This window comes from Notolepis coatsorum, assembly GCF_963971535.1.
Source record: "Notolepis coatsorum genome assembly, chromosome: 17".
Lineage (NCBI taxonomy): Eukaryota > Metazoa > Chordata > Actinopteri > Aulopiformes > Paralepididae > Notolepis > Notolepis coatsorum.
The window spans coordinates 45735557-45751503 of record NC_140181.1 but is presented as its reverse complement, the minus strand read 5'-3'; the positions used below and the strand labels follow the sequence as shown (position 1 = coordinate 45751503).

Sequence of the window (15947 nt, the reverse complement as noted above, 5' to 3'; positions counted from 1 at the left end):
GCAACTCCGTAATGTGCCCTTGTTGCTCTTTCAGTGTCATCCATCTGATGTGATCCACGACGATGGTAGAAGTTCGCAGCTCCATTTCTCTGAGGGAAACGGAGATGATAACATCATCGGTAAACGGTATCAGGAAGAACACTGAGGAGCATTGAGATTCACCACACGTGCCATTGAGGCTTGCTACTGTATCTTCATCCAATATGCTCATACGACGTGCGCGCACACACACAAACTAATTTATACCTAACTAGATTACAGATTTGAAGGTTGTCGTTTATTTTTTTTGCCAAAATCTTGCGCCTCCATTCCAATGAAACGAAAGTAAGCGGTGCCTTCCCGCCTCCATTCCAATGAAACGAAAGTAAGCGGCGCCTCGACTCCACCTCTCTACAACAAGCATGTGGAGATTATCTGTGTTGAAAACAACAAGGACATGTGCAGCAGACATGTCGACGAAGAAGTCATCAGACGTGTGGTTACACTTTAAAATATGCAAAGACAATGCCCAAAAAGCCGAGTGCCAGATATGCCAGAAGAAAATGGCATATCACAACTCTACAACAACTTTGTCAAATCACCTAAAAAACGTAAGCGACGCCACACAAAACATTAATAAGGCTATGCCTATGCTGCTATGACTAATGTGTTACCAAGTTGGCTAATTTAATTGTAATCATCTGCTTTTGTAGGTACATTGTCTGATATAATTATAAATTATAAATTATTAATTAAATATAATATAATTGTTTGCTTGATAGACGAAGGTTGCAACATAATTATGTAATGTCATGTCGGTGGCTGTGAGAGCAGCCCCACTGCACCCAGGCACCGCAGCCGAGTGAAACCTTGTTGGCTGCGTCACAGTCACGAAAGGGGCTACTTAATTAATTAATCCAATCCACTTTATTTATAGAGCACATTTAAAAACAACAAAGTTTACCAAAGTGCTGTACAAGTCCCACAACATAAGATAAAAAACAAAACAAAAAAATATAATAATATTTTTTTTTCTTTTTTTGAAGCTTCGAATTAAAATCGAAGCTCGGCCCCGAAGCTTCGATTGCCAAAAAAAGCTTAGAAGGTCAGCCCTAGACACAATCATAATATATTCATGGGGTTGATGGCGTCGGACTAAGGATCACCACAGTTGTGTAGACTGTGAATTTCTCATTCCCTTCAGCCCCCCACCTTTGCGTCGTTTGCTGACGTTTCTTGTTTCGAGGTTGCGTCTAACACGAGCAGAGTCCAAACAGCTGTCTGTTGTCGTCGTACGGTGGCGCGTTGGGGGCCATGTGACACCTGGGCACCCCCCGCCCCCCCCCTGTCCTGTCAACCGTCTCCATCGGACGGCCACCCAGAGGGCCGTGGACGCCGGCCCAGGGTTGTCAGCTGCCTCTCCTCTCCTCTCCTCTCCTGTCACTGTCTCTGGCCCTCCCAGAAGATCACACATGTGACCATCTGTCCCCCCAATGCCTGCCAGGGCCCTGCCAAGGCCGGGACGAGCCGGCGAGGGGAGAGGAGAGAGAGAGAGCGAACGCAAGGGCTTGTGACAGGTTTGTAGAATGAGAAAGAGAGAGAGGGAGAGAGAAAGGGAGAGAAAGTGGGAGAGAGGTGGCAGAGTGGGTGTAAAGCCAAGATGGGGAAGAGAGAGAGAGAGAGAGAGAGAGAGAGAGAGAGAGAGAGAGAGAGAGAGAGAGAGAGAGAGAGAGAGAGAGAGAGAGAGAGTGAGGGAGAGAGAGAGAGAGGAAGAAGCTTGCCGCTTTCATACATCTTTCTGCATTCAGACATGAAGCTCTTATCATATTGTCCATCAAGCTTTAAATATGACTTGATGGTAGCATGGCAACAACAAGCGAGAGAGAGAGAGAGAGAGAGAGAGAGAGAGAGAGAGAGAGAGAGAGAGAGAGAGAGAGAGAGAGAGAGACATGGATGGTAAATATAGAGGGAGGGAGGGAGGGAGAGACAGGCAGAGAGAGTAGGTGAGAAGAGAGGGATTAGATTGAGAGGTGGGAGCGCAGCAAGGGAAAGCGCATAATCCTCCTGTGTGTACACTGAAGCAGCACACTGTTAACACACCTCGCCACAGGAAGGGACCAACAAAGGTCGGCCAGGCTTTAAAAGAAGAACCGCACCAAAGAGGTACATTTCTCTAAACACGTTAGTGTGATTTAATGTATTGATTAATTAATAAAAAATTAAGATAAATGAGGATGTGAGAAGGAATCGTGTTTTCCACAGAGGTGACTACTGATGATGTCACTACTTGTGACAAACCAATAAAGAGATACATTAGTTGCCATCTCCCCCAAAGATAATGCTTTATTTGATTTTATACCACTGTTGTCAATGCAAGATGTAGAGGGCTCGATTTCTACATGTTGACAGCTCTCAGTAATCGGCCCTGTCGACAAGCCTGCAAGCGCAACAGGTTAATTCTTTAATTCACTGGCTATTAACAGACCATAGGGGGAGGAACAGCAGGGTAGCCCATAATAATCAATTTTCTACCGCTGTAATCATAGTTCTCTTTTAGTTAATTAGTGTCTGCTGAGTGTTACAGAGAGCTGTCTCTGCAGAGGGAGAGAGAGAGGGAGAAAGAGAGAGAGAGAGAGAGAGAGAGAGAGAGAGAGAGAGAGAGAGAGAGAGAGAGAGAGAGAGAGAGAGAGAGAGAGAGAGAGGGGGGGGGGGGGATCAACAGGACAACAGTTTGCCTCGTGGATCCAGCTCACTTAAGTTGCATAACACCAATCTGTCCTATCATTCCCTGCTACATACTTCCCAGTGGAGCAGAAATGGCCCCATAAATACCAAGAGAAGAGATGAAAGATGACAAACAGAGGAGCAAAAGAGGATCAGGCTATAGAAGTAAAGCAGATTTAATGTTAGCTCCTCCAAAGTTGTCTTCTTCGTGTTTGTTTGTTTTATTAGGATCCCCATTAGCTGTCAAATGAAGGACCGCTAGTCTTCCTGTGGTCCTCAGTGTGACATGTGCCACCCATGCAAGCAAGGACTTTCAATTCCTCTGTTTCTTTTCCTTGGGTAACCTCCAGCTGGTTTCAAATCACGAGTCCTGTGCTTGGCCAACATGAAAGGCAGCAGCGTCCTCCTGACTCGGTTGAAGTATTTTATGAGGAATGAGTTTCTTCAACTCCCGTTACACTCCACACCCCTCACTGGAAATCACTTCACACATCACAACAGCGACCTGGGCTTTAGACCACATTGTGCGATACGGGTCAAGGCACCAATGTTACAGGTGCCATTCATTCTGGGAAGGACTATACGGCTTCCTCTCCTTGGATGAAATCCAGTTTCCAAACCACAAGTAGCAGCCCAATGGAGCCAGATCAAAACGCTCTTGGGGGGAAATGGAAATATTTATGAGGAGTGAGTTTAAAATACTCTGTTATACTAGCATAAATAAAACATAACTATTGTCCATAAAAGAAGAAATATCCATTGAAATGAGGTGGATGAGTGCGTGGATGAGCTCGTAGATGAGGGTTCATCTCCAGTTCAAACCACAGGTGGTGGTAGAAGCACGATTGAGCTCAGTGGTCTCTAGAGAAGCCTCCCACTTACCGTCGACGCAGGCTGGCCGCGCCCGCGTGGTGCCAGCGATCTGCCCTCTCCGGCAGGCACAGCGGGCAGTCTGGCGGGCGATGGTGCGCCTGGGCACGCTGCTGTCCCTGTTGAGCATAACGATCTCGCAGGTGCCCACCGCCAACTGGCCTGCCAAAGACAGCGACAAAGCACAGCACATTACCATAATAGGACTACAACATGCGAATTATTCAACAGATGCCGTCGTTCAGAGGTATGAACAACACAGACGCAGTTCCGAACTCCATTTGTGGAATTAATTTGGCCCGCCGTCATCCAATTGGGAATGGGGATGGGGATCATGACACGCCTCCCCAGGCACATGCACACATAGAGCCCAAGGGGTGCTTGAGCACCTGCCTTTTTGAGCCTCATAAAAAAAAGTGCCCTTTTTGGAAACAAATTAAAAAAATTTGCCGTTACGCATATAGACTGCCCTTCCAACTGAAAAATGTCAGGATAGAATAAAAATATTAGGTAAAGAGAGAGAGATGCCCCATATTCCATTGCAGTTTGCACGGTCTCCTCAGCGTGCCTCTCCGCGGACCTATATTTTATGCATAGCGTGGGTGGTGATGATGATGATGATGATAGAAACCGCTGTGGAGCATAAAGTTGAATGCTGGTATTACACTCATTGAGGGACACGAAGAAGTCAAGTCCGATGGGATTTGGGAATCTCAAATACAAATCGGGATTGGAATAAAAAATGCATTTATATTAAACAATACAGAATATACAGCACTTCTTGGGGTCTGTAGGGTAAGCACTTATTCCCTCCCCCCTGAACATTTATGGAGATGTAGGGGCCTTTTAAGTCAGTGATAAAAGTGTCTTTCAAGGATACGTGAGCTCCTGCACTTATTATTATAGTTCAATATTCAATATTTGATCACCAAAACCCCCCAAAAAACATAAAAAGGGGGCCCCCCCCCGCCAGAAAAGGGCCCTTAAAAATCGGGCTTGCGCGCTGTGCGCGCTCGGTTAAAACACACACAGGTATAGCGCCCTTTTCAGCCTTTGAGCACCTGCCCCTCTAAAGTCCTGTGCACATCCCTGCGCCTCCCGGCCATGGGAGTGATGTTGACCCAAGGTTTTTACTGACTAAAGATCACCAGGTCTGGTGAGATTACAAATGGACAGAGAAAGAGAAAATGTCTTTTTAAGTTGAGGAGCACATCATGCAGAAATCTCAGCGGCGTCTGCATTATTCTAAGCAAAGAGAATTACTCTGGGGTTCTCATGGCATTACAAATTGATGGATAACCCCGGGGCTGGAAAGCTCCAGCTTATTAGTTTTTGTCTGAGTTGAAAGTTTGTCTGCAGAATGTCTATCTCTAAATTAATTACACAAAATCGGAGGAACGGAAAACTCACAGGGGTGTTTCGGCAACGAATGTACCGCTTTCTTTTTCTCCCTTCCTAAAATCTTACAAGAGGAGGTATGCTTTGTTCACCAGCTTGACTCTTTGGTGTGAGGGGAGCTTATATAAAGAACTGATCAAAACGGAACTTCTCACTTAACTCTTTTTGGGAAAATAATCCAATTTAAGTGATGTCTGCATGAAATACTGAGGGACGTTGAATGACTTGCTGATGTGCTGAAGTGTTTAAATGTGTTAAAAGGAATTAAATTAAGGAATAATGTATTTGCCACATTGTAACCATAGCAGAAAAGGCGACTTACTCAAATGTACCTTGCACTCTCCCTTCTAAAGGAAACACATGTAATCACTTTTCAAGCAAGGTTGAGCTACTATGAAGGTTAAATGTTTGTTATTGGCGCCGACTCCTTGGCTCGAGAGCAACTTGTGTGTGTGTGTGTGTGTGTGTGTGTGTGTGTGTGTGTGTGTGTTCCGTCCAATAAATTGCAGCTCAAGCATTTACACAAATAGCTGCCGACGACCGGTGTTATCCAGTCAATAATCTCCTCTCACACACAGCTGAGTCAGAAGGAACATGCTCGTCTGTGGATCCCACTCCCTCGCTCAGCGGCCATGGGCATTGTTGGGCAAACAATGCCCATGTAGCAGAACGGTCCCAGTGCCAAGCTGCTTTGTGAGAGTAAATGATGGTCCATATTGCTGAGAGACCCCGTGTGGCTTTTGCTAGTCGGCGGTGCGTCTCCGCGGAACATTAACATGGGGTTGTAGTTTTTCTGTTTAGTGAGGAGCACTGTTGAAACCCTGGAGGGAACACAGTCTATTGTGTTAGTCCGCTGTTAAAGAGGCTACCTGCTGCCTACTGTGGAATTATTAACTGTGATGCGTGGCTCCGCTGTTCAGAGAGAAAAGCAGCTTTGTTCACAGTAAATGTCCACTTTTATCTTCATTCCTTCAGGCTCATTGACAAGTCCTCAGAGACCATTTCAAAAACACACAATTCATTTCAGTAAATCACATATATATATGAATTTTTTATCCACTTTTTCTCCTTATTTTTCTATTTTTCTCCCATCCCAATTTCGTGTTTCCAATTCTCCCCTCTCCTGTCTTGAACGTTGCTCGCATATGCCCCCCACTGGTCGGTTGTAGGGAGGATAGAAGCCTTGCATCACGTGTCCCCTCCGGTACACGAGGAGGCAGCCTGTCACATCTTTTCACCTGCCAGCGCGGACTGTCATTGGCGAGGTGTAACGTGTGGGAGGCTCACACTACCCTCGCCACTTCCTATCTCTGCTGTGCAGGCGTCCCCCAACCGACCTGTAGGAGTCGCTGTCCACAACGTCCAGATTACCACCCATCGACTTCCACCCGCTGACTCTGCCAATAGACCTATCTCAAACCCTGCCCCTTTTCTTGATCCTCCAATCACAACTGTCGCTTACCTCGGTAAGCAACAGTTGTGATTGGAGGATCTAGAAAAGAGGGCAGGGTTTGAGATAGGTCTATTGAGCCAGTATGACGGCCGGCCCAAGCCGGAGGCAATGCTGACACCCGGATTCGAGACCGGAGTCTCTTGCGTTGGTGACGAGCTCAATCTCCGCTGCGCCACCCAGCCGCACCAATCAGATATTTTTCTATGTTAAAGGAACACGCCAACTTTTTGGGAAATTCGCTTATTTGCCATCTACCCTGGAGTTAGACAAGCAGATACATACCATTTTCTATAAAAAGATAATTAGACATTTTCATTTTCTAAGCAGATATATACTCTGAATTTGTTTTTGCCGAACCACTGCTGCCTGGGCGCAGTGATTTTATCACCTCAAAAGCCCGGTTTTTAAAAAAAACAACAGGGCTTTTGAGGTGATGGAATCACTGCGCCCACGCCGCCCAGGCAGCAGTGGTTCGGCAAAGAATTGTTCCAAGTATATATCTGCTTAGAAAATGAAAAGGTCTAATTATTTTTGTATCTGCTTGTCTAACTCCATAGATGGCAAATAAGCAAATTTCCCAAAAAGTTGGCGTGTTCCTTTAACACTAGCACAGCCATGGAGAAAATGCCACAAATTCCCACCAGGAACGGGTCAGATGACCCGACAGCTTATATGAGAAATATGAGAAAAATAAACAGTGTAAACTATATAATTACCTCTGAATATAAAAATATGAGGTTTACCACAATGAAATGTAGGTTTGAGTGACATAAAAAAATATATATATATATTTTTTTAATTATAATTTATTTGTATTTTTTTTATGGAAGAGCCACACATTGACGGGCAAAGAGCCACATGCGGCTCGCGAGCCACGGGTTGGCCACCCCTGCGCTAGATGCTCTCAAAGTGCTGTGACTTTCGTCTGTTCCAACGGCCCGTATGTGGAATAACGTTCTAATTACATTTTCCTGAAGTCATTTTGAAATTTCAGAAACCGTGGCAGATAAAACGGGTACTTTTAGGAAAAGTCATTGAGTGACAGAGCTGTAGCTCGACCGAGTGACGAGGATACATTTATTGAAAATGCCTAGGGGTCACTTGACCCCTTGTCGGCTGTGCTAGTGTTAACAGTGATGGAAAGTGACGACTGTAAACCATCACCAGCCCCAGTTCTGGTGCACAATGAGCTTCCAGGTCCGGGTCGCGTGAATATTAAAGGGGAACTATCTTATAAATGGCCTTTTTGAGTGTTTAGCATTGTTTCCTAGCTATGTGAACTTATATTAATATGATCTATGTCTCAAAATTCTCATATTGGCGCATTCTTCCAATTATCCTCTCACAATATTCACCCTCGCTGAACTGAGTCATTTGAAAATGTGCGCGATATGTGATGTCAGAGAGACACCGCTGCATGTTAATGTTCAGGCGGCGACGCCGCTGCGCAGTGGTTTAGGAGCCCAGGCTCAAAACGGCTCGAGATCTTGAGGTAGAAAAATGCTGTTTTTGAGGACTTGATTAGAAATACAAAACAATGAATAAAAAAAATATATATATTACAGAGGTGTTCCATAGACTCACAGGAATTGTGTAAAAGTGCCCAAATAGTGAAAGAAATAGTAAAATAGTTCCCCTTTAAAGGCAACCTACTTGTGTTCAGCTTTTCGTTCAGCGTTTCCCTGATTGGCCACACGGCCACGTGACCGCCCTAGCACACGCCCTTATCCGCGCCGCTCTGTGTGTTGTTACGCGGCAGAGAGGACGCGGCAGAGAGTGACCGCGGCCGCGCATTATGGTGAAATTATGTACATGCATGCGCCTCCCTTCACCTGAAAGCCCATCCACGCTGTGTATCATAGAGCACTGGGTTTTATCACTGGAGATACATTTCTCACTCACCATTGTATTTTATATGAAAATAATTGTAAGTAGGTGAATTCTACACATCTGACAACGCCATCTGACAATATCATAATGATGTGTTTTCTATATTATATCCACAATCATTCATCTAAAAAATTGTATGGGCGTAAATACATGTTAAGATATTCAAAATCGTCACAGCAGTATAGTTTGTTTATACTTCAGAAGTATGATATTTGAACATCGTCCCCAAAATGAATGGAAGCGAAATAAAGAGAGCTTATTATTAATCAGTCAGCAGCCTCCAGCGATGTTATGACGTTACAAACGTGAAATAACATTATACATTATGCTCCGCGAAATAAAGAGAGCTTATTATTAATCAGTCAGCAGCCTCCAACGGGCGAAATAACATTATACGCGAAATAACATATAACGTTACAATTCAAAATCGTCACAGCAGTATAGTTTGTTTATACTTCAGAAGTATGATATTTGAACATCGTCCCCAAAATGAATGGAAGCGAAATAAAGAGAGCTTATTATTAATCAGTCAGCAGCCTCCAGCGATGTTATGACGTTACAAACGCGAAATAACATTATACATTATGCTCCGCGAAATAAAGAGAGCTTATTATTAATCAGTCAGCAGCCTCCAACGGGTGAAATAACATTATACGCGAAATAACATATAACGTTACGATTGTAGTTTCGAGTTAATCAGTCAGCAGCCTCCACTGATGTTATGACGTTACAAACGGGCGAAATAACATTATACATTATGCTCCGCGAAATAACATTATACACTCTGCTGCCGCGTTCGCTGCGCGCTTCATTCATTTAATTTGGGACCTTGCAGGGACCTCTGCTGCCGCGTTCGCGGCAAAAGGGGGCGGGGGGTCGTGGCCAATCAGAGAAAAGCTGAACACAAGTTGCCTTTAATATTCACGCATCCGGGTCACTGGTCTCATTAGCCAAGGAACCAGTGGGCAGCTGATGAGCGGATTACTGCAGTACTACATTTGTTTACCAATGATTTAAAATGTTATTAACAAAATATGAGTTCATAAATATCTCGGCGGAAACCGGATGAATTAGACATGAGGAAATATCGCATCATGAAAGCGTTGTAGTCCTAAGACAGAGGAGACCCAAGGCTTTCAATGGACATTGGAATTTCATAAAACTACACTAACCAGCTCACGCCAGCCTCTGTGAAAGCTGCTGAAAATATTATTTGCAAAAAATGCCTATTCCTAGTCCTATTATGGTAATGTGCTGTGCTTTGTCGCTGTCTTTGGCAGGCCAGTTGGCTAGATTTCATTCACTGTATTTGCTGCCCTGTTATTCTATATTCATATTTCAAATTGCATGTGTCCGAATGGCAAAATTCTGTACTGTATCTACCAAACCCGCTGTAAATCATCTGCCCTTTATTCATTTGCTTAGATTTTTTGTACACTTGATCTCAAGAAGGTGCTGAATGAGCCCAGTGGCTATTTGTTCACGTCTGGTCAATGTTAGCATGGTGTTATTCACCGTCAAAGATGTCCCTAGATACCAAGAACATGCAAATCGACCTTGTAGAAGTGGAGCAATGCGCCATTTACTTGGGTATGTACTTTTAAGCTAATTCTTTTGAAAATATGGCTAGGGCTTAAGAGGTTAAAGAGCCAGGTAGGGTGCCTTTAAAGAGACAGGTAGGTTGACTTTAAAGAGACAGGTAGGTTGACTTTAAAGAGACAGGTAGGTTGACTTTAAAGAGACAGGTAGGTTGACTTTAAAGAGACAGGTAGGTTGACTTTAAAGAGACATGTAGGTTGACTTTAAAGAGACATGTATGTTGACTTTAAAGAGACAGGTAGGTTGACTTTAAAGAGACAGGTAGGTTGACTTTAAAGAGACAGGTAGGTTGACTTTAAAGAGACAGGTAGGTTGACTTTAAAGAGACAGGTAGGTTATCTTTAAATAGACAGGTAGGTTGACTTTAAAGAGACAGGTAGGTAAAGAGACAGGTAGGTTGTCTTTAAAGAGACAGGTAGGTTGACTTTAAAGAGACAGGTAGGTTATCTTTAAATAGACAGGTAGGTTGACTTTAAAGAGACAGGTAGGTAAAGAGACAGGTAGGTTGTCTTTAAAGAGACAGGTAGGTTGACTTTAAAGAGACAGGTAGGTTGTCGGGTAGCCTTTTTAAAGGATGCCTCATGGACAACCTACCTGGTTTTAATGGGGGGAATGTAAAGTGAACTACTGGCTTTTAAAACATCAAATGATGTCTAGAATATTCAACATCTATTTTGTATTTGTTTGGCTACAGGGATTTCTAAAATAGCGTGGTCCCAGTAGCTTCAAGCCCCCAAAATGTATGTAAATCTGCTTGATTAGATACTGGCTGAAGTTTCACTACATAAAATCATGAATAATTTGTGAGCAGAATGAGTTGATTACAGTAGTTGAATGTTTCATGATGGTAAACAAACATTTTCATGCTGAATATATGTGACTAGTGAACGTGTTGAAAGAGGGTACTCTGTGAGTGACAGGGAGAGGCCGGGGGCACGATCCCCTGTTAACCTCTATCAGTGCACACGCCTGCCCCCGGTTAGCACAGTCAATTACCGTACGGAGGTGCGCCGTATGTAGGAACGTGGTCTACTGCTACAAACCTGCAATTACAATCTGCAGTACTCCTGTCCTTAAAACAGATTGTAGAATAGGCCCGCTGTAAACAGTACAACTTCAAAACTGTGTGCTCGTAAAGAAAGAAGAAATGTCTTATTGAATGAACTTATTGATCAAATATGAAAACTTCCGGCAAAAGCCACTCATGGAAATAAAAAGCAGCGTACAATTACAAGGGAGAGGGACTTTGAGGAAAAACTTGAGGCAGTAACAGACCCCCCCCCCCACACACACACACACACACACACACACACCTTCCAATCCAATTTAGCTTCCTACCTACAGTATTGTATTTAATGCACAGCATTGCACACTCCAACCATCAACTACTTTATTCATGTATTGAATTGGGACAGTGCACATAATCAACACATCACATCACACATCAATGTAAATGTACCAGAATTAGCATAATTGCTCAATTTCATCTGTAGTCCCAAGGCAGGTACTCAACAAAAACACAAACCAGAACCTCACAGTTACAAAAGACAAATCACAAACAGTATTACAATAAAAAAAACAAGATACAGTAAAAAGGGGTTTATAATGCGATCCCTCTATAATCTCCAGAAACCGTACGAACCGAGATACTATAGTTTCAAAAACAAATCATGTCTTGCTGAAGTAGAAGACTAGCTTGGAGGCACTATATACAGATACAGCTCTCAGGACTCTGCTCTGCTACTGCGGTAATCATGCACCACTAACCTGGCAGTGCTGTTAACGAAGCGTTAACGATACCGCGCCCTTAGAGGTTCGATTTTTATTAGGGGTGCACCGATATATCGGTCTGGTATCGGTATCGGCCGATAAGTGCCTTGTTGACTGCTATCGGCCTATCGGCCGATAAGCTCAAATGTGCCGATAGCAGTCGCCGATAAATACCCATCAATTTGTGTAGCGTCAAAAGGCAAAAAAAAAAAGTTCACTCGCGCGATCTACCTGCACAACGCCCGCCGTCCCCCACACACACACACAATCTACTGCATCAAAGTAACTACTTATGATTAACAAGGCATTCGTTTTGTGGCATTAGCGTTATATAGTTAGTGTTACACGGACAATAACATCAGCATATTATTATTACCCATAGCAGCAAGGCATTACTCCGAGTCCGTTCATTAGCTCGGTTCCATTCCGTTGCTCATTCCGTACCCAACTACACATTCTGCAATCTGTTAATAAAGTTTTCAACCAGACAAATGTATAGAAAGGCTTTGTTTTATTATAACATTTGTTGCAGTAAAATCATTATGTCTCATTTGGTCATGCGTGGAGCGCCGGTCGGCGGGCCGGAGCTATTAGATGCAAGACTAACGTTACTGGTGAAAATGTGATTTGCGTTGGAATACTCCTTTGTCAACTTGCTGTACTTTGCTTGCAGGTCTGCAGTCATTATTGCTGCATTATGAATAGCCGCAACTTTAGCCAAGGTAACGTTATGGCTAAACCTTTAACAATAGTTATATTTCGTATGGCATCGCTCCCGCTCTGAGCCTTACGAGATACTCTATATCGCCTGTGATACCTAATGTATCTCCCACGAACAAAAACACATGCACCCCACCTGTATGGGGCCCCGCCCCTTATGGTGGCACCACCCATATAATCATGACTCTGGTCATGACACACCCTTCCTCTATTTTCGTCCCAGCGCACTGGATGCTTTGCACCATGCGAGCTAGCGGAATGTAAAAGATTAAGGAAGATTAATAATGTTGGAAGCTTACCGGAGGTTGCTGGCCCCTGGCATCTTCGACGCATGTTTTCGGCGACACGACGGGCCTGTGATGTTCCTCGTTTGATGACTGCACATCGAGGTTCAGCTGTACAAGGCTGGCTGTCGGGCCAGCTTGTACTCAGGTAGGCCCTGTGTCTTCAGGCATGGGTATTAGTGTTAGTAATGCTGGTTTGTGTTGTTAACACAACCTTGTTGTGTGTTGGCGCCAGGGGCAAGATGGTTTGGTGAACGTTCTCTGCAGGGAACGGTTTCCAAGCTGTCTTGGGCGTGCTGCTAAAACATCTAAAGCTATGCTAACATGCTATCGCTACTGCCGCATGCTATCACTACTGCTAATTGCTATGCTGTTTTAATGTCTCCGCCGTGAGATGTTGTCACTCTCCCGCCTCTTGCCCGGTTCATCAATGAAGGTCAGTCGGTAGCTGTTGTGGGGTTTTGAGTTCTATTTACCTTTTTCGGGTAAATGGGTTGACAACGGGGTAGGTCGTGGCTAGGTTCTAGCCAGGTATTACCTTGTGTTCCGGCGGGGTTTGTTGAACGGTGTTCCCATCTGGGTTGGCGTCGGGTAGTGGGGCTATGGGTCCAGCCGACATGGTAAACATGTTGCGTGTCTGTGCACAGGCAATTGTTGTCTTGGGTTCCACATTGCCTGGCGTTAGGCTGCAGTAGTATAAGGGCAGGGCCGCTTGGGAGAAATGTGAGGCCCTGTGCGTTTTTAGACGCGAGGCCCCCCATCTCCTGGGGCGGCCCTGTGTAGGGGGCTATTGTTTCATTTTGTCACTCTGCTATGAGAAGGTCTGTCTTGCTACAGCTTTCTCTCCTCTCAAACCATTCATACTGACGGTCAATCGGTATACTGGGGGAGTAGTGCGGGGGGGGGGCTTTGTTTACCTTTTTTGGTAAATGGGCTAAACTAGGGCTGGTGTTCTGTTGTGAATATTTTGAATGAAGACGGGTCTGGTCCGTCTCCCCTTAAACTTTGTGTGTATGGGTTTGCTCATTCTACAGTTTTTGTGGTTTAGCTCTTTTTATTCATTTAACCTTTTCATGGTCCACACCACAGTGGAGGGTGCTGTTTGCAATCACCACTGGTGCTCCATGTTAACGTCAGTCCTTTGTTTTTGATATATTGAAACAATGCCCCGCCCGGCCGACACCATGGGTCGGCCTGGCGAGATGGTGTCTGGTGGAGGGGCCTTGAGGGCCGGCCGACGTCGACACATCGCGCACGGTGTTGGTAAACCACTCCGTCGAGGATGTTGACGTTATTAGCTTTGACCCAGCCGCAAGCTATAACCGCTCAGGGTTCCCCTCTCCGCAGGGGATTTTGGTCTTCTGCTGGAGCGCGGGCGGTATTGTCCTAGGCCCTACACCGCCTCACACCGCGCAGCCAGAAGAAGAGAGAGCACGGCCTCGTCAGCGGCGATGACGGGGCCCTCGACAGGCGGCCATGTTTCCCCCGCCAGTGGTGCCCTGGTTGGAGAATCGACAGGGTATCGCGAGGCCGACAGTCTTGGCGGCCGAGGGATCGGCCATTTTGGGTGATTTCGGTGTTGGTAAACCACTCCGTCGTCATTTTGCCGCGAGCAGCCCGCTCCCCGTTCAATCCTCTCTCTGGTATCCCCAGAGGCGGGGCTCTGAGCATTCTCCTTTGGCTGCGGGCCGCGAACCTTCTTTGAAGCGTATGCGGCCCCATTCTTCGCTTCTCATGGAGACAGGGGCTGACACCCAGTTGATGGCTGAGCCTGGGTCTGTCCGTGAGAATGTTGTGCTGTCAAGCGGCTCCCACACCTTGAACTGTGTTGGTTGAGCCTGGTGTTACGTCTGTCAACTTAAGTGTTGTCAGCAGGGGGGCTCGAAACCTTTTGAGGCACACAGTGCGGGCTTCCCCGGCCTCGCCTTCGCCAGGCCAGGTATCATGTTGGTGCTCCCACTCCTGGAATATTGGCAAGTGGTCGCAGCTCACATGGTTTGGGGTGGTAGTGATATCACTGCAGGGCTACGGTGTGTAGGAACCCATGGGGGCCTTACACCTTGCATGTCCGGCTGCGGAACAACTCCTTCAGCATGTTCTGGAGGGGTGTTCAGTGGGGGGGCTTTTTTGATCGGAAGCCCCCCGTATCAGACAGGCCCTTTTCTGTCGGGGTTCCCCCTTGGGTGCGATTGCCTTGTGGGTGGTGTCAGGGTCAGGTGTTCCGACACGGAACGCGCTCCTCGCACGATTCCAGGGTTGTCTTCGCACAGCGGGGGGGACCGGGCCAACTATCTACAGTTCCTGGCGGACCTGCGCCACGTGACGGCGGGTGCGTTGGGAGTGTCGTCACATATGACTACGGCAGTACCATATGTCGAGGTAGATGGAGAGAATGGTGAGGCGGGGACTTGTGTTTACACAACCCCACCCGTTTTCAGGTTTGGTACAGACCCTGTTGTCGGGGTCTCCAGCAGGGACAGCTCTGGTCGACGAGATCCAATCTCTGTGGACGAAGCAAGCCATCGTCGTGGCGTTCTCCTCCCGGTGTTCTCTGCCCGAGAAGTCGGGAGGGAGGGGTGTAAGACCCAGGCTGGACCTGTCCCATGGGAAGGTTCAGCATTTTTTGGATCGTCTCCTACCTGTTGAACACTGTCAGGTGGGGGTCTGGTTCTCCTCCATAGACCTGTAGGATGCGTATGCGCATCCCCGATCTTCCATCCTAGGGCTTACCTACGCTTCCTTTGCAGGGTTAGCGTATGAGTACCAGAGGCTGCCGTTCGGTTTTCTCTGGCTCCCCGCATCTTCACCAAGTGCGTGGAGGCCGCACTGGGGCCTCTGCGTCATCCGGGGTTACGGAGTGTTCTGCCCTGATGACGTTCTGGTCCTTCGCGGTCAAGGTGGATCGTCAGGTCTCGTACCAGGCAGGTCTCTACCAGCCTGGGGTTGCTGTAGACTGGATGTAGAGTATTCCTCTTCCCAGTCAACGGTTGGAGGGCTATGGGCATCCATCTCGGAGCGTGTTGTCAACACGCTCGGGAGGTTCCGTCCTAGGACGGTTACGGCGCTGTCTCACGTCGCGTTTTCACCGACGCCTCCCTCGCTGGTGATGCGTCGGGCCAACGCAGTAGGGGGCAGCTGGCAAACCATGCTGCCCGGTCTGCGCTACGTTCAATGTGTTGGTGTTGAAAGCGGTCCTTCTGGTCCACAAATGGTGTTGATCAGGACGGACGATACGACGTCAGTGTCGTGTATCGACAGAC

General features: G+C 46.3%; 1 protein-coding gene across 1 annotated transcript in view; it reads right to left on the bottom strand.

The window, feature by feature from the left end:
* The window catches only part of tafa5l (TAFA chemokine like family member 5, like), a 138950-nt gene that overhangs the window by 80022 nt on the left and 42981 nt on the right, over positions 1-15947 (bottom strand). The window contains exon 2 of the mRNA XM_084332884.1: positions 3586-3735. Coding sequence (XP_084189010.1) covers positions 3586-3735 — 150 coding nt within the window. The remainder of the gene's footprint in view (positions 1-3585; positions 3736-15947) is intronic.